At 45.3% G+C, this 22,513-nt stretch overlaps 2 protein-coding genes across 6 annotated transcripts in view; one reads left to right on the top strand and one right to left on the bottom strand.

The window, feature by feature from the left end:
* Positions 1–11,072, top strand: part of Atac2 (Ada2a-containing complex component 2) — a 38,990-nt gene extending 27,918 nt beyond the window's left edge. Inside the window, exons 16-19 of the mRNA XM_084576323.1 lie at positions 5,318–5,442; positions 7,143–7,191; positions 7,990–8,122; positions 10,767–11,072. Of these exons, the coding sequence (XP_084432449.1) occupies positions 5,318–5,442; positions 7,143–7,191; positions 7,990–8,122; positions 10,767–10,940 (481 nt within the window). The 3' untranslated portion in view covers positions 10,941–11,072. The remainder of the gene's footprint in view (positions 1–5,317; positions 5,443–7,142; positions 7,192–7,989; positions 8,123–10,766) is intronic.
* A 2,541-nt stretch (positions 11,073–13,613) lies between these two features.
* Positions 13,614–22,513, bottom strand: part of gpp (DOT1 like histone lysine methyltransferase grappa) — a 74,525-nt gene continuing 65,625 nt past the window's right edge. For all 5 annotated transcript variants that reach the window (XM_084576325.1, XM_084576327.1, XM_084576326.1 and 2 more), the window contains one exon: positions 13,614–21,583. In XM_084576325.1, the coding sequence (XP_084432451.1) occupies positions 21,558–21,583 (26 nt within the window). In that variant the 3' untranslated portion in view covers positions 13,614–21,557. The remainder of the gene's footprint in view (positions 21,584–22,513) is intronic.

A 22,513-nucleotide genomic window follows, 5' to 3' on the forward strand; every position in this document is an offset into this window, starting at 1 on the left:
TTTCATTAGTGCGAGAGAGACGCCCTGTGGTCAGCAATACCACAGTACCCAAGTGTGCCACCGGCATCCGACACTCCTGCTCTGATCACTGTTATGGTAAGCTACAGTAAAACCTCGTTTATCTCTCTCAAAGAACAAGAAAAAACGTCCGAATTATTCGAAAATTTGAACTATCTAATGTGCCAGTTTAACTGCCTTTTGCTTCACAGCAATTAGCTGATGAACGCTTGGAATATGGATGCCTAAGCATTTGAGATAAAAGCTAAGCGAGAACAATGTCATTTTATGCTTTGGTCAAGCGCTTAGCTTTGTGCACACTGTGAGGGCTGTCAATCTGAGTTCTCAGTGCCTCCACAGCCCCTTTCACATGCGACACTACTAAGTCACAGCAGTGCCTTTTTGCAAATGGCCTCGTTGCATTTTGAAGATGCTTCACCGCACATGCGGTTATCCACATGTGGTGAAGCATCCTCAAGTGTGCCGCCAATATGCCATTGGGCAGCACCTTGTTGCTGGAAGCATGTCCCTAGTGTTGGTACATTGTCATCATATTCATAACTCTGGATTACAAAGGGCAGGCATGGGAACGCTGCGCTATTTATTCCGTTGTGCTCCAAACTGCTTTCCCTGCTCCATCCTGCTTCAAAAAACATTACTTCTCCAGAATAGCTCCAAACCAGCCCCCTCGATGTTCTGCTATTAAAATTACTGAAGAGGGGAACAGTGGTAACGCACCAGTGGCAGAGGTATAACACATCTTGCAACTAAATTTTTAAGAGCTGAGGAAGCATAGAGTATATAACAAATATTTCTTTGCATGTAAGTTTAATAGGAGCCACATTTGATCGGAGCAAATTAATCGCAAAATTATACACTCCACATGTCACTTCGCATCTCCTCCCTGCCTTTTGAATTGCCTGTATAGAGAGAAGTGAGAGCAGCAAACGAAGCAGACAGGGGGGCTCAAATGGCCGCGAGCCATTAGGAAACTTGTATGGCCATAAAAACTATACAAGTTGTTATAATGCTTTTGCTGTGAAAACAAGAGGGTACTTCAGCATCGAGCCTCTTTGTCAAGCCTGTCAGGCCTACTTCAGACAAAAGCATACTTGAAGCGTTATGTGGTGGTGTAGCAAAGGTGCCAATCACTAGAAACCTTCCCAAGGGTGCTGGTATAGCCGAGATGTTAAAACTGACGTCCCAGCATCGCTTAAGCGAAAACGTGAGCTACTGGCAGAAGGCAGTGAAGTAAAGAAGCTGAAGGATAAAAAGGCTACCCTTCATCCTCCCTGAAGACACTACTGACCAGAGCTCAGGAATGTACTGGCAAAGGCCTAGGATCGTAAGGAATACACACGTGATAGTAAGCAGGAATGTGCAGCTCGTTGATGCAAACTCCAAACGCTGCATGTGCACTTCGGAGTGATAGACTCCTCGCTTGAAACTATCAAGTCAAAATAGGCAAAAGCTTTAGGTCAGGCTAGGTGTTTGGTGATGAAGCACGTAAGCAAGCGTTCAATTCGCTGCTAGTCTGTTCCATATTGTTGCTTGGGTCAGCGTGCATTTTTCTATTTTAAACACCTTCAGTATATGTTCTGGCTGTTTGTCTTATCTTGTCAGAGATGCGTGCATAGTCAGAAAAGCATTGAATGTTGCGTAAAGATGGAATCAGATTGGTGATTTTTTATGTCAGGAATAAAGAGCTGCAATTAATAAAGGCGTTTGACCCTAGAAACGTGCTTCAAAGCATAATTAGAATGCTCCAAACTTATTTTATTGCTCCAAAGCTGCTCCAGAATAACTTTGTTACTGCTCCCTGAGCTGCTCCAAAATGCTTGAGCCTGTTTCCGCCCCTGAGAGGAGCTCATCATCACTACTCTGGGTTACAGAGGAGCACATAGTATATTGAATTTTCGATATATCGAACTATTTCATGATCCCCCTTCAAGTAAGATAAATTCGGGCTCAACTGTAATTCTCAGTTTATTATTTTTAAGGCGAAAGCCTTTCTTGGCTCATAAGTATCGTGGACAGAGCCTGTCGTCATAGCATGTCCGCATGAACTATCAATAATCCATTTCATGAGTAATTAATATAAGAGTACCAAATTTGATATTCAATCTCCAATGGCTAACTCGATGGTGACTTCCAAACTGGGTTAGGCCACCCCAAAACTTTTGCCCCGTAGATTCGCAAATTTTGACTTCATCAGGATTTTACCAAAATCACTGTCTAACCCAATTTGAGTATGGCCAATCAGTGGTGACCTCGAAGCTTCGATGGTCCACCCCCATAATTTAGTCCCCAGAACCCCCAAAATTCGACCTCGTCAAAATTTTACCAAAATCGGCGTCTAGCCCAATTTGAGTGTGGCCACTTCAGTGATGACCTCGAAATTGGAATTGGACCTCGAATTGGGTCCACCCCCATAATTTAACCCCCTTGATCACGGAAGTTCGACCTCATCAGAATTTGACCAAAATCAATGTCTAACCTATTTCAAGTTTGGCCATTTCAGTGGTGACCTCCAAGCTTAGGTGGGCTGCCCCTGAAACTTGGCCATCCTAGACCTTTGAAATTTGACTCCATTCGAATCTGACCAAAATTGGCATCTAACCTAATTTGACTATGGCCAACTCAATGATGACTTCCAAATTTGATTAGTCCACTCCAAAATTTGGTCCCTCTACACCAAAAATTTGAATTCGTCTGAATTTGACCATTAGAAAGCGGCACCTAAGCAATGGTACCGAGCAACAAAATGCAGAACTCATAGCAGAACTAGGCATAGAACTCGCATGGCTTTTGCATCTGTGCATGTAAGCAGACTTAAGCGCACCCTTATAATTTTTTTTCTAGTTCTCATTTCTTCACCCATCTCGTGACAGATTCGTGAAAATTGAAATGAAATATGCAGTATAAATTTCAAAAATGTCATTTTTCTTGAAGGGCCACTGTCCAGGGAAGGCCTTTTTAAGCAAAGGAGCCCAGTGTATCGATCAAGTACCGGAGATAGTCTGTGCAAAATGCTACAGTGACACGCGCGCCGCAAAGCATCGAAAATGCAATTCAAAGCTCACTCATGCTCTCCTTTGTGAAGCCAGCTTCCCTGTTTCCTGCGCTGGCCCGACGGGCCACAATAATGACGTATGTACCGCAAACGATGTCCATTGGACCGTCTCGCTGACTGACGGGAGAAGGATGGGTGTCTACCGCTCGCTTCGCGCTTTTCCCTCGCCACGGCCAGACTGAATCCAGCGGCGCGCGCTCCCTCGGCCGTTTTTTTTTTTTTTTCTTTCGCGCTCGCGGAGTGCCACGCCCCACCTCCCGCCAAACGCGGAGGAGGAAGGGGAATTTGTCTTGCGAAGGCTAGACGACCTCGGGCAGGAGAGTGAAAAACCTTTGCGAGGGAATGGAAGGAGAGAAGCATGACAGAATCGGGTGATTGCGGTGGCTGTAACTGCGTTATTAGTTACTCTTTTCAAAAACATTTTTCGGCCTTGCGTTTTAGGGGCGAAGTATCACAGTCACCGGGGAAGAAAATATTTTCGACCGGAGGGTGGACAGTGGTCCTTTAACGCATAGTCATCAAAAATTGTGAGTGAAAATTTCAATGATGGTACATCGCTATATTAGTGCTGTCATCACAACAAGGAGAGGTCAGAAAATCGGGACTTTCATTGGTTGCAATGCTGCTTTGACTGAACGCAAATGCATATGAAGCGATAGATGAGGCAAACGAAGGGTTAAAGTTAAGGTTCTTTCCCTGACTCACATTAAGGGCCAAATTTTAAAAGGCCCCTTACCTCAGTGAGGATGCACTGCACAGCACTCGGATGCCTTGGTTTGCGGGTTGGGGTCTAAAGCTTTTTTTATGGTTCTTTCTCTAGGTGGTCTCTTACAGTAATTGTATTGAATGTCTGTTGCTGTGTGCGGTGCGATGTCAGCGCATGTTAAATAACCCCAGGTGGTCCAAATTTCTGGAGTCCTCCACAATGGTGCCTCTTTGGGACGTTAAACCCCATAAACCCATAATTTGTTCCAGGTAACCTTCAACATTCACTTACAAAGGGCAGTGTATTCTCCCTAGTAGTCATATTTGGTGTCATCAGCCAACTCAATGTCCAACTCATCTGATATTTCCGCGAGGAGGTCTCGTTGCTGGGGGCCGAAGTCATCCGCTGTCGTTAGTCGCTCAAGCTCCTCGTTCAGTCGGTTCAGTTCGGCGCGCGTAACTTCTCTCTTTGTTTGGAGACGCTCCATCGCTGTCGTCCGTTGCAGTTGGAACGCTGGTTTCAAGTTGCCATTGTTTTTCACTTACTCCCGGGTTTCGGCACCAAAAATATATGTTCAATATTCAAATACATTAGGGAGAACTTTTAAAACAACAACCAACATGAATTTTAATTCTCGAAACTGCACTCACTATGGACACTGGTCGGAGAGCGTCTCAATGCACAACCGCACTGCTCCAAAAACGCTGAGTGTCTCTTTACTTGAAGGGAGTACGCGCACGAGCATGCCTCTCATGCGCCACCCACCGACCACAGCACAACACACGCGCACACAGCCGTACCCTGCTGGGAAGAATGGGCGATTCCCGTCCGTGTACGTCCATCCTCAGGAGTCAGTGGGATGGCCCAGATGTCGTGCCGTGAAGACCGCGGAGCCGGCACCCGGAATATTCAAGCATTTTATACTTTGCACTGTTGGTGTCCTCACTTCACCTTTATTTATGCTAGCAGACAAGGCATCGGTGAATGTTTTATTTGCTTCTGTATATATTGAAGATTTGTGGAACTTGCTTCCTTTCGCGTCTTTATGTTGCATGTGGAGAATGAAAATCAACTTATACAAACCACACAACCAAAAGTTTTTCTTTGACTGTTGTTATGTATGCAAGGTCTGTTGTAACATAGTGGTTTGTTGTTCTTGCTTTAGTTGTGCTAAACGTGTTGGTCACTTGTGCCATTTTTAGCAACATTAAACAAGGACCATTTGTAAGAGACTGGTGCTCATTTAATGTAACAGTATTTAACCTCGGTCTCTAGTTCATTTCTGAGAAGCCATTCATTGTTCAAACTTATTTCAGTAGTATGGTCAGCATTTCTCGGAAATGACAAAGCAGTCGTTTCCATTGCTGTCAATGGAAATTTCTTTCATTGATTGAGATTTTTTTTTTTTTTTTCGTTTCAGCTATTGCTAAATGAAATGTTGACAGTAACCAGCACATGCCTTTGAACTTGTCTTGACCAGAGGGGAAGGGGTTGTGCTGTTTACACAAAATGCAAAAGGAATGCGCTCGTTGCTGTGACAGGTTCAAGGACGAGATGGCAGCGCAGCCCGTCGAGCACTACCCTATCGACTTTTGCTACGTGCGACCACAGCACATACCCGTAGTCAACGCCATGTGCCGGACCTTCTTTTGGCCCGGGATCGACTGTGAGCTCAATTTCGGCCCACCTTGATACTTCTTTTTGTCGTTCCCTTCGCATTTTCTCGTTATGGGTACACTTACGGAACCTTTGAATTTATCATGTTTTCTTCACTTAAAATAGTTAGCCTAAATGCTTGGCCGAGAGTCATTTATTTTGCCTCGAGAGAGTTATAGATTCGGTAGGCCTGTGGAAATATTAGATAATTTTGAATATTCAATCGAATAGCATAAGTGTTTGATTCAGTTCGAACATTTTACATTCAGAACTGCAGAAAATTTATCTGAAGCAAATAATGTTTCTGGAACACTTGCTCCATCTGGTTTCAGTTCAGTGCACTCCTTCAGGATGGCACCATGATGCGTGCACTACCAAGAACCTCACTTCTCTGACTAGGCATATTTTGGAGCGTACAAGCTTGAATATGCATGCTCCACACTTAAGTTCGAGCAGTCTGCGCACGTGTGCAGTAGTAAACCCAGGTACATGCAAACACGGCACCCAGATTCGTACCTACCAGATGTAGTACATACATGCACCGTAGCCAACACCGTGGTGTACAACGGTTGGAGGATACCTCTTTACCTCTATGGGACATGTCTGAGCTAACTGTAGTTGCCGTAGCTGTTCTCCAAGTGAAATTCTCTAACCAAGTCCAGCGGAGCGAGCATGAGAAGGAAAAGGTGAGGAATGCACACGTCTACGCAGCCAGCACAACACGTCGGCCCAATATTGATACTATGTTGGCAATGTACTGGTCCTATGTTGGGTCGGGAATTGCCAACATTGTACCAATATTGGCCCAATGGGTTGTGCTGGCTGGGATAGCAGGTGTGCATGGAATTGCGGATGTACCTAGATGGTACATCCATGTAAAATCCAGCTATTAAAACTAGTTTTCAGAGGCCCACATATGGGTCCCACACCGTACAAAGACATTGGCACCACGCATAGGTCAATTAATTTCTAATATCAGTTTTGGGTCCCACACCGTACAAAGACATTGGCACCACGCATAGGTCAATTAATTTCTAATATCAGTTTTCGCAAAGGCCGACGCAGCTTTAATGCACTCTTCATATTTTATTTATGTTATCTATGCAATGACCTTTTGGGTTGTAAAAATATATAGTTATTAAAATGCCTATTGTGCCAATCAACCTCTTTCGTGCACCAAAGTTCGCTTCGAAGTTATTCAAAGAAAATTACTCTTTGCTTCAAATGTGCTTTGGACTAACAGACCACTGTGTGCACAAGCCTCATTTTCTTTTCAAGCATAATGTTGGCCATGTTTGTCGTTTTAATAGGAAAGTGCATTTGATGTCAGCTAAGCTGTCTTAACTACTCGAGTGCCTTTGCATTTTTTTGTGTCAACATTTCAATATGAGTTTCTGTCTTACTTGAACACACATTCTTATGTTCATTACATCATGTCAGGCACATGGTGATTGACTCCGCTAAGCCCTACTGTGTGACGGCTTCAGATCGCCTCTTCTGACCGTGTTTTACTCCTGCTAGATCGTAACTGTGACAAAAAGTTCTGCTCCATAGCATTTTGAAACAGTTGTTCAATCAACCAGACAGGAAAAAATACATTGATACGAAAAAATTTGTCATTGCCTTGTTTAAAAAGCCCTTATGTCTTCACAACAACCGAGTTTGCATTTTAAATGCTTCACTGTGCTTTCCTTTTCTTTTTCTCCGCAGTGTCTGAAAGCCTGCAGTACCCAGACTTCAGCTGCATTGCCATGTACAGGTAAGTGGCCCAACGAGTCGTGCCTTCCATCGGCAAATTCACGACACACCAGCATGCCAGCTAGCACAGCCTTCATTGATAACCGGAAGTGGTATCGTCCATCTCATTCAAGCCTCAGGAGTGTGTTGAACGCATGCCAGTACACCACCGACAGGTCCATGCATCAAACTCACTGACCTCAGCCTCGTTCCTAAACATTAAGGAAAGCAAACAGTGTGTGTCGAGGCATGTTTGTCATGCATTTTCGGAAACTGATTTTGGCATAAAGCCATCTGTTTCAGGTATTGTGAAACCTACGAGTTGTGTCAGAATACGGCCCTAGATGTTTGTCGTGGACTCGTACTGTAGTATTTTCGTTCCCTGTAGGATATTTAGGAAGTCATTTTAATGGAGCAAATGGTTAAAAATACAAAACAGTGAGGGTACGTGTGATTTCTAATTATTACACCACTGGCATAGTATGAAGGCTTGGTTAGGAACTCTTCATCTTGTAACAACATAAGCTAAGGTCAGAGTTCTTTCATTTATTGAGCAAAAAAACGGGAGCCGTTAAGCTGACTGAACTTAAAATGCATATACATTATCAAGAGTGGTGATAATATCTTCATAACACAGTAAATTGTTGCAGGGTGAAATTGCCTGTTTGAAGTAGAGGTGTTCTGCAACTTTCTTGTAGAATTCCTCGCGTGACGCGGGGCGATTCTTGAGTAAGGGGTAGAAAAATAAAACGGAGCCACTATTATTGCCCTTATACATGACGTGTCTGGGTGTTCGTTCTCTCGTTCCACCATTTTACAGGAAACTGGTTGTGGGGTTTGCGTTCATGGTGCCAGACGTCAAGTTCAACGAGGCGTACATCCCCTTCATCTTCACTCACCCCGAATGGCGCAGATCGGGCATCGCCAAATTCATGCTCTACCATCTCATCCAGGTGCTGCAGTGTGTGTTGTGTCGCCTTTACTTGCTGTGTATGATGTCTGTAGATGGTCACCCAATAATTTCCAAGGCAAGACTGCATCAGGATTCGCAGAGGCCTTTGAAATCCTTGAATACTTTTTTTTTTTTTAATTCTGTTTCAAGGACCCTTTCAACCCTTCAAATTTGGTAGATTCCTTACATTCCATGAAAAACTAGGATCAAGCTGGTTTATTTCAAGATTGCCATGCTACATGGTGAGTAGGAGGGTTCCTGAGGGTGATCAAAAAAGGGAAGACAAGGCGGTGAAGTTCAGAACTGAGCAACAACCCAGCATTCAGCCGAACCAGCGTATCGTGGCTCTAGCTTATCATACCAGCGTTACAAGTGGCCCACTTTTTTCTTTGCTTAATGAGTCACAAACCCTTCAACACTGTGATGTTATATATGGGCCCAGGTCCGTTCAGGAGCTCTAGGCAGGTAGCAGAGCAGGTTCACAGACACACGGACGCTTTTCTTTTCTTGACCAATTAACGTAACTGGCAACAGACATGCATACAGCCTAGCTTATCCTAATAGGATATGTCCCAACACAAAACCGTCCTACTTCTGGTTTTCCGCTCGTGGACTAGATGCCGGTGCAGGCGAGTCCGCCGGTGCTCCGTTCACGCCAGTCGCCCGAGGACTCGGTAGCGCGGCAGGCCACGCTCCGGCGTCTGTGTCCGGCGTCTGCTTCACAGTCCGGGGTACTGCGGTGTACCGCGGGGTACCGCGTCACGCCCGGGTACTGCAAAGTGCGGCACCAGTGCGGCAGCACAAGTGTGGCGGCCAGGCACGATGGAGCTGGGCAGTACCAGACCCCGGACCAGGTGCCCGGCAGGTGCTGGCGAGCCGGCCTTGTACGTCAGGCCCAGGACGATGAACTCCGCTGCCAGCGACGCCCAGGAACGTCCGACCCGTTCGCTTGTCGGAACAAACTCACGCGCACTGGCCCGCCCCGCACGCGGCCACACTTCACTTCCTTTCGAGCCACCCGCACACTCGCCACAATCACCATCATCACAAACACATGCTTTGGTACCCTCCCCCCTATGTTCCCTTTTTCTTCTGTCTCTATTTCCGTTTCCCTAAACTGTCCTCCTTTTATATAAGCAAGCTGTTGTGAATGAATGAATCTCGAAGGGAAACCGGTCGAGAGCGCACTGTTTCCTTGAAAATTTCTTGGGAGGCTTGTTTTCCCGATTTTCTCCCTGTCTCCCACTGTTTCCTTTGAGGGGGTGGTCTCTTATTTTCAACATCATTGACACTAGTCGTCATGGCATCATTTTACGTCTCTGTTTTGAGATGTGTGGTCGAATTAGAACACCACCCATGCAGGTTCCAGCCTCCCTGATTCAAAGACGTGGGTAGGTGGGCAAGAGCGGAACATGGATAGCTGATTCGGTGCTGAAAGTCGCCTGGAAAGCTTGAACTGTATCTCGCGGTCAGTGGCACCCAGAAGCGAATATTTTGTTGGAAACTTCACGCATGCTGGGTAAAGAATCGGCCACACTGACTGCAAATAATTGGGAAGACTTAGCAGGAAGTTAGCTAGCACATTTGAGAGCAGTTTAAAGAAAAAGGATAATGTGATTGTGGGAGTCAGTCGCTGGTCTTTTCAAGAATGCCAAGATTAAATGGCATTACTCTCCCTGTCAAAGCAAACAAACCCCGTTGTACCTAGTGGCACGGGCAGAGGCATATTATTTTCTATTACTTTTGGGTAGCCTCACCATAATATATGTTAAGGCAAACAGTTTCAAAAGCTAGGGGAAAGCAGCAAACCATGGAAAGGGAAATCAGCCCTCAGGTGTTGATGGATTCCAAATCCTGTGATCAAAAAAAAAAAATTATTTTCTTGCCCTCCTTGAAAACTGTTGCTTTGTGTCCTTGAAATCCTGGAACACTCCTTGAATTTTAGGCCTAATTTTCTGTGCAAACCCTGGGCTGCATTGACAGACCTCATTTTGTTTCCTTGGCAAAGGCATACATACCTACTTCATTAAAAACAACTAAGTTAGCATGTGACTTTCTGGCAACATCTACCAAGAGATCTGCAACATATCTTTAGATCATTTTGCGGAAGAAGCTGCTTTAATCATTGAAGACCCATGTAGTAATGAAGTGGCAACATTTCTATGAATTAGCTGTTTTCTTGAAATCGGTGCTGCAAAAAACTTTTAGAGTCTACTGATCAGCGTGCCTTTAATATGCTCTATGCCTACTATGTTATGGCACTGTGGCAAATTAAATATCTAATAACAATTAGTAATCATAGTAATGTTAATGCGTGCTGTCACTTGGACCGTGTGGGGCCGCATTTTGTGCCTCTATTTTCGTGTTTTTATTTTCTGTGTTCTGTTCATCTTTTACTCTCATAAATGACACTTCGCCAATAATTGTACGTTAACCGGACTTCTTCAAATGCCATTAAAAAATTCAACTTTAATTATTTCTGGATAAAGGCAATGCCAGCTGTTGTTGAGCCCAGTGCTGGACTTAAGATTAATGCTAAGTTAACATACCCCGAAAGGGTCAACAGACCAATTTCTTACCGAAGACAGTCTCTCCACTGCAACTCGTGCCAAGGGTCTAGCGTAACGCACGCTTCCTTTGCGCAGACCTGCATGGGAAAGGACGTCACGCTTCATGTGTCTGTGACCAACTCGGCAGTGCTGCTGTACCAGAAGTTTGGCTTCAAGGTGGAGGAGTTGATTCTGGACTTCTATGACAAGTACTTTCCGGCAGACTCCAAGGAGTGCAAGCACGCCATGTTCCTACGACTCAGCAGGTAGTGAGTGCCGCGCTCCTTCCACCATCTTTCAGAAAGCAAATACATTATCACCACTTCATGTGTAAATAAAATGCACAATGTATCAAGATGGCGACAGTTGTGCTTCATGGCTAAGAAATTCTAAAGTGCTCATCCTGTGACTTCTTTCATATCACACCCTACAGCACCCCATTCTCCTTCTAGAAAAAAAAAAACAATGCCCTAAGAAACACAGGCCGAGAAATTTGCTAGTCAGCTGATGTCCGAGTTTCGCCCAGCATGGTCAGTGAGTACTCTATAGGTAGGCTTTCTCACATATCACAGGTGATGAGAACAAGATGGTCAATCATGTGCTTCAAAACAATCTACTGTTGGGGAACCTTATTTCATGAGTGATAGAGGGGTATGCGAGATTGATGTGGGTAATGTGCTCGGATGTGAAGGAGAAAGCTGTGCTTGAGTGTAACGGAGGAAGTTTATCAAGTTTGGGTCTCTGTGTTTGCGTTAACATGGTTTTCTTTGTGCCGTCCTCGTTGCGCAGCCTTTCCAGAGTTGCTGTTTTTCCAGTGTGCTGCTTTGTTGCCATTTTTTTACATGTGCTGTTTCGTCATTTTGCCGTTTTTTTTTTGTCTTCCCGAGTCAAGACCGTGTAACATCTGTACAAACTCTACACTTTACATTGTTACTTCGTAAAGTGCTAAGCCATGTTATGGCTGACCAGCTCAGTGCCCGGCCATGTCACCTGTCATCTGCTACCTGCTAGAGGTGTTGCGCGATTTTCATACCATGGAATCCACAGACTTTTCTGCTAATGTGACATATAATGCTTCAAGTTAATTACCCTGGTCCATGCAGTTTATGTCAGCAGCACAGACTATACCCTATACCATGTAGTAAAGCCGTTAAAGCTATTGTTTCGGAAATACCTTGGAGCCCACCTGGATTATATTATTCTTCTCTTTGCAAGACTTCTTGACTAACATACTAGTACTTATGATCTTGAGCTTCCATTTGCAAATTACAATGATACCATTAACAAAGAATTAAAATTCCAATAAAAGCCGATGGCTCAGTTACCACTGCACAACAGCTCTTAGCAAGCATGCGGGACACTCAAGTGGCTTCGTTCCAGCACATCAAGCAAAGAGCCAGAGACCAATACCTTTGCTTCACTTGCGGGGATTCATATTCCCCTGCGCCATTATAATGACCACGCGTTACTGACACGTGTGATTACACGCGCTCTTGGGGAGGACCGCGAGGAGAGGGCACACTGGCCACCTCTCCCAATCTCCCAGGCTCCCGCACCGACACTGCGCAGGTTTCCTTCTCTCCTCCTGGCCTACTCGGGAAACCTCCTCTCCCTGATCAGAGGCGAGGAGCGAGTCTGTCGCAACTCCCTCGGGGTCTTTCGACGGTTGACTGTTCGCTCCCTCCTCATAATACTTCATGCTTTTTTCCATACTTTCCATGACACAGACACCACATCAGACTTCATGTGGTGTTTGGTAGACACACTGTATTCTTTTATCAGTCTAGCTCTTATCAGAAGCGCATCATAATTCTCCAGCAAACTGCCACAAGAGAGACTATGCACAAATTCAGTGTGGAGGTTTGTGTGCAAAGCCTCTATATGGTGAGTTGCACTTTACCATACCCTACCTTTCTTACCCCTCCCCTCCATCAGGGCTTTCAGATAAGTTATCACTCTGTGTACACACAGTGTTAGGTATCTGCTCGTTCGTCCTGTTGGACACAGGCAATGGGAGAGAATGTGCGCGGCCCTCAACCCCCTTCTCCGGTCTCGCTGGCTCGCTGCTGCTGCTACTTTCACAGCATGCAAGCGCGCACTGCAGAATATCTGCAACCACTCATTTTGGCGCAAAACTTCTCTCCCTCCTTAGAATGCCTTCCCTCCCACACTCCACCTTCCCTTCTTGCTCAACGCGTACCACAACACCAACCTATATGACGAAATCTTGGGAATCGTGGCATCAATTGCTGCCAATGTGAAGGGAAAAAAAATATATACTACAAGACTACGCTTTAGTCTGCTTGAGAGCGGAGATAGCCAAAGCCACTTTAGAGGACTGTTTTCACTAGACACCTTTCCTGACCACCGCGGTGGGCATGCACTAAGCCGACAGGCAACTAGCGCCATCTGGCGCTCTCAAGACGAGCTGCCACGTGTCGGGACCAATGAAGCGCGTGCACGCTGCTGATGGGAGAAATCCCACAACTCCAGTAATACAGACGGCAAAACGGAACACGGTCTGCTAAAGGTGTCTACTGACATCATCACTATCATCGTCAACTAAATGCACCGCTATTGTCATCACTGCTAACATCACTATCATTATGACCAACTGCAGAGTCATTATCATCCTACTATTGCAATTATCATTGCCACTAACTGCATTGTCATTTTTATCGCTACTAATATCCTCACGCTAGACAAGGAAAGTTAGGATCGTTTCCTCACAAGCTCGGTGTGGTGTAGTGGTTTGCGCGCTCGGCTCCGGATCGGAGGAATAGTGGTTTGATTCCTGGTGAAGACATTTTTTTTTTTTCCTTTAATGTCATGCAAACGTTTCCACAGCCAAGAGAGGCGAAAAACGGCACAATGGAAGAAGTACCTCCAGGCAGATGTTCCCCGTTCACGGAACCAAGGGTAGAGTGAGTTCACAAAAACAACTTTTCTTTTACTAAAAGAGGGGCGTTTTAATTCCAAATGCTACAGTTGGAAGTGTGGATTCTTTTTTTTTTCTTCCCTTTAGTTACAAGACACGATCATCTTTGAGGTATGGTACAAATGATTTTTTTCGGCAGTAGTCGTAGTGTGTGCTTCCTGTACATGCGTATAAATATCTCTCAAAATGAAAAACACAGCGTCAACAACAAACCGGTTAACATGCAACAGTTTTTCGGTGCTCCTTCTTCAGATACAATAAGACAGAGAAATAAAGTAAAGGGCAAAGAAAGCGAAGGAAAGAACGGTAAAACCCATCATCAACTGTCATCCTCGTATGTCAAGTGCTTGCATGACAGACATCTTCTCCAACCTGCACAATCCTCGTGTCAGTCATGGATACAATACATCAGTGAAACATGTCGCATGTGTACAGAAAAGAATGCCGCCCCAGACAGAGTTTAACTTGCTGTGGGAACAGTGACAGGTAGACAGCCTAAGTTCACTGTGTCCACTGCGATATGGCTGAACCACACACCTGGACTTGCAAAAAGCAAACAACAAAAAAGCACGAAAGAGGCAGTGGCAATGATAATGTGTTCACCTGCTTAGCCTGGGAGAGAGATATTCGGTCTTTAAAAAGCAACCAGCGCTGACTCAGTAATTCATTTTTCTGGATTAACGCATCTTTTTGATACACTTGACATTGACAGGACAATTAACAAGATTCTATGGAACCTCTGCAGAGCCCTCATCTTGCATTGGGTACCAGGTAGGTCCATTCTCTTTTTAAAAAAGCGCTCTCAAAACACTGGTACCACAAGTTAGGTGGTCCATTTTTTTTCCTTTTCAGTTATAAACAACAAAGAATGGCTTCCATTTTACTAAGCTGAAGCTTACTTAGAATTCGCTTAGTTAATTCCCATCTTTAGCTTCTCATACAAGCCGTGCCGTTCCACTACAAGCAGTCAATGCAAAGGCAGTAGGTGAATTAAGTTCTAAATTAGTTACCTCAACTCGCTCCACCGTAAGCATAGAAAAAGACACCTGCACTCTTGTGGCTAAATGTGGAATAATAATCATGGCAATGGCACCAAAAATGGCAAAAAAATGAAATCTCCAAACAGCTGTCACAGTACAGCGTTGACATATGATTTGCTGGGCGCACAGTGATGTAAGCACTTAGCACACATTGCGCTGAACAGAATAAATTAAGGTGCTTTAAATAAGCAGGCAGTATGCAATGTCGGGACTCCACAAGTGGAGGTACCAAAGCAATGCATGTAAAAAAGGAACACATAAATGTTTAACGCTTAGATGGCGGTAAAATAGCAGCGTATGACAGCGAATCGCTACAAGATGCTGGAAACTCAGGTACACTTCTGAAGGAACAATGGAGCACTGACCGCTAAGCAATCAACTCTAAACTTTGGTCTCTAATCCAATCCATAGTGTACTGCCCACAGCGACAAGCCTTCTCTTTGGATAGCAAGGGTACTCCCACTCCCAGGTTCAAGCTGTGGTAGGTTAGGCAGTATAAAGTGTTGCAGTCAAAGCCATATCGCAGTAGACACCGTAAGCACAGGTACATTCCTCAAGTTGAGTTTGGCTGCCAAAAGAAAAAAAAATACAAAAACTACAAAAATTAAGTTGGCTTGTACCGCCGACAGTGTCATCGGGCAGTGAAAGGATGAGAGGGCAAATAAACATGTGATCCTAGTTCATCCTTTGTTTGGTAACCAGAGTCGACCGAACCTGGCCGGGACTTTCGTGCGTAACATACCACTTGCCGGTCTCCACAATCGCGTGCAATATACAGATACCAACATCAGTCTAGCGCTAAGGCAGTTACACAGAATGAGACATGGAATAGCGCCGATTACACACATGCTCAGTTATGTCTGCGAACCTCTCATGCGTTAATCGGCAAACACAACAAAAGAAAAAGTGGCCCAAGGAGTCGAGGCAAAACATCAGGTTCCGTAACCCTCCCATGCAATGCTCTCCGTCCCATAACCGGCAAGAAAAAAAGAGGATAAGCACTCGGAAAAACTCAAAGGTACTTCAAAAAAATGCCCCCAAAAAACGAAATCTGTACACTGAAAACAGAACACCATCGGCACTCAAAGGTTAAAGACTCGAAGAAAAAGAGGAAGTAAAAATGACAAAAAAAAACCTATAAAGAACTCATTAAATAAACGACACTGGTTAGTAAGAATGCCCAAAACACAATTCATCCTCACTGCGTGGCTGAAAGGAGGGACGTGCTTACAACACTGCTTACAACAACATCTCCAGCAACCACCTCTCAACAAGCGTTCAACTCTTCCGACGTATAACACATTCTGTACACGAGCAGGGTGGGACAGCCTCGTAGCATGTAAATAACAGACTTCTTACAGCCACGTGCACACAACCTTGTGCCAGAATGTCACTCTGCTAAATCATGAAGAAGTCTGGTCACCTTGCATGCTAATTTCTGGCCCTAACTGCAGAAGTAGGACTAATGGTCAGACAGCTCTGCATAGAGCACATTCTTTTTCTTACTGTGCTCATGTCCTAAATAAAGTTTTTCTCATTTGTGCAGCTTTCCTGAAGCCCATAGTGCTTGATTGAAATTTTTACTTCGAAACGGCTATTGCACTGCTGATGTGCCCTACAAAGATGCAAGGATAAAAATATGCCAAGAAATTGCTGCCCAATTGTTCCCGTAACTTTAACCGCCAGTGCAACGAGAACCGTCACTTTACATAATGGCTCAGGGCCATTAGTATATTACAAGTGCGGATTCTGCAAAGTATGTTGGGATGAAAGTCATGCAAGATGCCAGCCAGCCTTCACACTTTAAACAACAAAACAAAATAGTGCACACGGGCACTGACGTGCGAAGTCAACTCTTAGCTTGCGCCCCTCGCTACCATGCAACAACCAGCCGCAAGACCGCGTGTTCCCTCAAACTCAGTTGCAACCCTTGTATACACACACACACACACACGCACTGCTGTCTAAAGAAAGCCTATCTGGCAGCATGAAATCTCGCTCAGCTGTCAGAGCCTGTGTGCATAAGCAATTCTTCCTCCCTACTAAATTCTAACTGACCCACAAAAACTGGAGAAACAGAAAAAAGGAGATAAAAATCAATTAACAACTTCATTTCTCATCATCCAGAGAGACATCAACTCTTGTCCTTGCACGCAGTGCTTTGAAAACGCTATTTACAACAACCGCGCACCATTCCATCACCAAGCCTACAAAGAAACTAAAGAACTGGAGAAGCAGCAGCCCTGTTGCATTACAAATGTACATGATTGGCATCACATAGGTATGACAGAGAAGAGCTTGTCAATACAGACAAATGCCAAGGTTAGCAGCAGTACGCACAGAAAGGCCAGGCATCCTACGTAATCCCAAACTCCTTGAAGAACTGACAAAGGGCATTGACCCCACACATCCTTCCTCGCTGCGTTCGCGTGGGAAAGTCTTCCGCAATAAAAAGCGACAGTTGCCCGCACTTTCGTCGCCTATTTTTCGTAACAATGCGTGATGACATTCACGTACAAAAAAAAAAAGAAACAAGGAAGGTAACGGAATAGCAATGCAAAGAGGCGTTACAAGCCATGCTTTGGTGGCAGTGTGTATTTCTCAGGTGTTGCGAAGCGTGTCACATGGACACTGGACACCCTTTAACAAGGAACCCACAAAGAAGAATGGAGTAAAGAATAGAACAATGGCCATGCCTGGCAATCACGTGCTCGCTAAGCAAGCACGCATGCATCCGTGTAATGCATGCACAATTTTCCAAAAGCTCCCTGAAGTAAACAAAATGGAAAGCCTGACACATAACCAACATACTTGGAGGTGCAAGGTCATGGGAATGAGAAAAGATGCTTCGCAACACTGGGCCGTGAAAACGAAAATAAAAAATTGCCCACAAAAGTTCAGCAACGCTGATGTGCCATGGAGGAGCAGCATTTCCTGCTTTCTAAGCGTACACAACATAAAACGGAACTGGCAGAGACCACACACACCGGGATAACTCTCTACGACTCGGCCACTAGCTCATTCAAACTGGGAGAACGAAAGAAGAAGCTCGGCACAGGCAGCCTTCTCACACGCAAACTATGGCAGTGATCACTTTTTCCTCTTGCTTCCAAAATATGAACTGCCAGTCAGGTGGCACAAAATGGCAATGCGGGAACCGAAAAAGCAGGCTGGGAAGACGATAAATATTACAGGAAACAACGCCCAAGGAAAGCGAAGGTGAAACACCACACGCAAGACGCGTGACAAAACGACACTGACAAGAACAGACGCCTCCCAGGTTGCTGGACAGAAATACGCTGTGGCAAAAGGTAGGAAACAGTTGGCATTCTTCCGGGCTAGTTGGTACGATTCCTGTTGTGGATGCCAGCATGAACTTTGGGACGAGGGATGTGTTCAGCTATGTGCCTCCCTTGTGCCAAAGTTCAATGCTTGCATCCACAACAGGGTAAGAAACAGTTGGCAACACTGAAAACACAACTGCTTCTCAACATGCATCCAAACAAAAGGAGTTGCGTCCATCTTCAGCCCGCCCCATCAATAGTGAAAAAGAGTTGATAATGGTCCTGCATGCGTTGTGCAGGTCTTCTTTGGAGTCGATCATGCGTTAGAAAAGACAGAAAAGTTTCAGCTGTAATAGCATACAGGACAGATGGCTGAGCTGATGCCTTCAAACAATGCCTCGGGTAGCCCCACACAGCACACACAGATGCAGTTTTTTCAAGCCGATCCATTGTTAGAATACTGCTGCCTAGCAAGGACCTCCAAAAATAGCTAGATTAGATCCGCCGCTAAATGTATTCACCAAATAGCCCGATCTGTATCGCTGATAGTTTGCGGTGCCACTAGTTATATCTGGACAGTCAGCTACTCCAGATGCAAAATTTGCAATCTTTCCATTTCCTGCCTTCCAAGCATTCAAAAGTCTATGAGAGTTTCGCGACCCAAGTTCTGCAAGCAAAAAGAATCGGCAATCCGAAACATCCCACAAGGAGGAAACGAGGTTTACCATGCCCTAAATTCTGAAAAGTCACAAAACTTCAAAATTAGTGGCCTAAAGCATATTGCTTGCAGCAAGAATGCATAATATGGTGCTTTTAGAAACTGTCACCTCCGCAAAATAATTCTCGAAAAAACTCTCTTGGCTTGAGGTGTATCCAGAAAAAAAAAAAGTCAGTCGCAAAGCTTGGAAGGTACTGTCTGTTGCATTAAAAACGCCATGGTACTTTCGGCTCTCCCTCGTTTGCATCTCTTACTGTGGCAAAGCACCCATGACCATTTTCGCTGTCAACCTTACGCGGCTATTTTCGCAAGCTATCAAAATCGCCACAGTACTAAAAACTGGCGGTGTGCAAATATTCATAATTTTGAATAAGAATTGAATGAGTGTTATTTGACTTGTATTCAAAAAGCTGACATTTAAAAATTACCGAATACACCCAAAATTTTCAAATTCACCACAATGCTTGGCCGCCTTGACTGTGTAATGAAGCCTCCTCAGAATCCATAGGGGCTATTTTAGGAAAAAGGGCCTTCCCGACATTGTGCGCACCGTAAAGAACTTGATCAAACAGGGGAAAAATGGCATTCTCGTTTGGGTTTCATGCAGGCAACCATTGTGCGTACATTCTTCAGATAGAATTATCGCGATTCAAATGGTTTTCGGCAGTTTCTTCATTTCAGGTTCATTTAATAACTAGAGATTTAGGTTAATTTGGACATTCTGTATGGTCCCTTCAAGGCCCAATTCTCGATAGTTTACTGTATTCGGCGGTGACGTTACGGCTCCACCCGATTGCAAGTAGGCCTTTCCTGTACAAAAAAAAATATATATAGAATCTTGCACAAAATCCATAATGGACTTATCAGTAGGATATACACTTCTGTACAGTTTTAGTTTAATTTTATTCCCAAATGTGACATTAATTCTGAAACAGCCAAGATGAGCTATGTTTGCCGCGTTTTAATTCTCAGTTTTTGTTTAACTGACCAGATATTTGAAGCCATTTCCTTCTCACACTCGTATTCGATTCCCACTCAAAAATTTGAATATTTGCACGTACTTACTAAAGAAACACAAAACCTATATTAACAATAAAGCTAAAGTCCAAAAGTAGACCAAGGAGATCCATTGATTTAGTCCAGCACTTCTGCACACAAACTGTTTCCTTGGGAAAAGGTTAACAAGAACAGCACGAAAAAAGCAAGGAAATTTAATATACCTGTCATGGAAAAAATACACTAGCTATATAAACTGAGACAAAAAAAAAATGGTGGGGAGACAAATGGTACAAAATAATGGAAGAATGCTACATACGGTTCACTCCGCTGACTAGTCTTGCATATAAACGACAAGAAAAAAAAAAAAAAGTATTGGTGGCAGTGATTGTACCTTTTATGCTATACTACAACAACAGTGCCATTCAGTCCTTGGGTGTGGCACACTTTGGTTGGGGGAGGGGAAGGGAACAAGAATAAAAAGGAGGACAAATTCAATAAATACAGTAACAAAACACAAAGCAGTAGGGGTTGGCACACCAGCCAAACACCAGAAACTGCAAGGCATACCGGCACTTCACTGCTGTATCGGAGAGAATCCCCCCCCAAAAATGAACGGCTCGATCATGGCAACCCTCTTGAGAGCTCACACATTTCCCACAACAGACAGTAAGGCTTCAGCAAGCACTGCCCATTCGGTACTTGGAACCGCCGAATATTGATGGCTGCCTTACAATTCGGTGAGGCGTGACAAGAAGGATGACGGCCATCCCGACGTCATCCGAACTAAGATGTCATGAATGCAGCTCCATGTCACTGTAAAAGCCTGCACTGAGACCACACTGCAGAAAAAATGCACACGGCAAATGTTCTCCGCAAAGCTTGCGACACACACTTCTCAAGCCTAGAGCAGTAGCCGATATAACAAAACCTCGAAGCCACCATGCCAAACTTTCAAGCTGCTGGCCACCCCCTCACAAGAAGAGGAGATAAATAACAAAGGGCACAAAGGCAACAGCAATGCACATTTTAAGGTCACTGCTAGAACACACGGTCCATTTTGAAGAATCTGCTGGCATATCAGTGCTGCATGCTCGGAGAAAGCGCTTTGTACAGGACATCACGTCATGTGACTGTTCCTCGAACAGCTCTCTGCAGTTCGGCTGTTGTGACTTCAGGGTCCCAAACTTTAAGCATGAAGAAAAGCATCTTACACGTACAGCAAGCTGCGTGGCATGCCATTGATGCCTTATGTCACATTACTACAACCAATGAAGCAGTAGGAATGCGATATCACCACAATGGCGAGCAAGACGACAGCAACGACAGCCTAGCTGCACTTTTAGCTACCACAAACTGGTCAGTCAGTCGCTTCGTTAAGTGGACGACGCAAATCCTTCTACAAAGCACTAAGTCTCCTGCAAGCGTGCTTCACTGATACGATACCTGCAGTTTCCAAAAACAAGGACATCGTGCGCAGCCGATGCCCAATTGTGCAGCACCCTTGCCCATAACAGAAGAACAAAGGGCACTTCCCCTCCCCATTTGAATATGAACAAAGGAAGAAAAAAACAATGCGGCGCCTTCTCAGAGAGTGCATCCGGAGCCCGAGGAACCGCATGACGAATCCTCCTCACCACCTACTCGCATTTCAGTTCTGGTCGGCGTTCCAGAAATATCCAACGGAACAGAACAACACGCACACAAGAAAAAGGAAAGTGTTTCAGGACTTGTCTGCGCGGTGCGCCATGCTCTGCTGGGTTGTCATGCATCGACCGAACTGCATCCCAGAGAGGCCGCTGCACCTGTCGCTGGCTCTCCTCCGCTGGACGCCGCCGTGGCAGTGTGGCGATGGCGATGGTGAGAATCTCGTCGCTTCCGTTTTCGGGTCGAGCCCCGGTGACGCCGACGTCAAGTCAGGTAGTGCTGAGCGTGCACTGGATGGAGAGCCAAAACACAGCAACCAGACCGTCAGGACACTCTGCCCCAGTAAGAAAGCGCGCACACTGCTCAAGGCCAGCGAACCACTCGAAAGCTCCGATTCCAAGCACTTCCGGAAGTCTGAGTCACCTCTATAACAAACGCTGCCAGATGAAAGCGCAGTACAGGGGCCGCATCCAGCGGAGGTTCAATCGTTCACTTTCAAGATGACGTCAATTTGACGTCAGCAAGACAGCAGGCGCCACCTCGCGGGGAGGATGGGAAAGACAGCGGCCAATCAGCGATGGCGCCAGATCGTAGGCGTGTCCACCACGAGCATGTGGCTTTTTCTGGTACCAAATACTTGTACCGAAGTGGTGTTAAGCATGAAATAAATCTAATAATTAAATTGTAATGCGAACTAGTGAATAACAGACTAAAATATTCTTGGAAACTTCCCTCCCCTTCCACTGATGTAGAAGGGGACAGCCCGCACACTTACGGACGCGACTTATTTGTCTCTACGACTGCCGGATTCAAATGGTCGCACTGCTGTTTACCGAGAGCTCCCAATGGCCAAATAGCGCGTAGAGCACCTTCACTTCTGACGGCAGCCCGGCATACCCCTTCATCGTCACTTCCCTTCGCACGCGATTGGCACAGTCTTAGTGTTGCCGCAAAACCTTCTCAGACATGTAGAAAGTGTAGTCTCGTTTTCTTTTTCTTTTACTGCGTCAATTTACTACAACAGCAGCAAAGCGCTGCCCCCCCCCCCCCTCCCACAAATACCACGGCCGTACTCAAGCAGCTGCGGCGCGCACCGTCGCTCGACTACGGCCATGAGGCGCCACAACGAGTGCAGAGCGGTTCCCTCTCGAAGCGGACCAACTCGTCGCGGTTCCTGCGCCGGCCGGCAAAGCGGTTCCTTTCGGAGCGGTGGCCTCGCC

This window comes from Amblyomma maculatum, chromosome 8, assembly GCF_055883805.1.
Source record: "Amblyomma maculatum isolate TAMU_Amacu chromosome 8, ASM5588380v1, whole genome shotgun sequence".
In the NCBI taxonomy this organism is placed as follows: Eukaryota; Metazoa; Arthropoda; class Arachnida; order Ixodida; family Ixodidae; genus Amblyomma; species Amblyomma maculatum.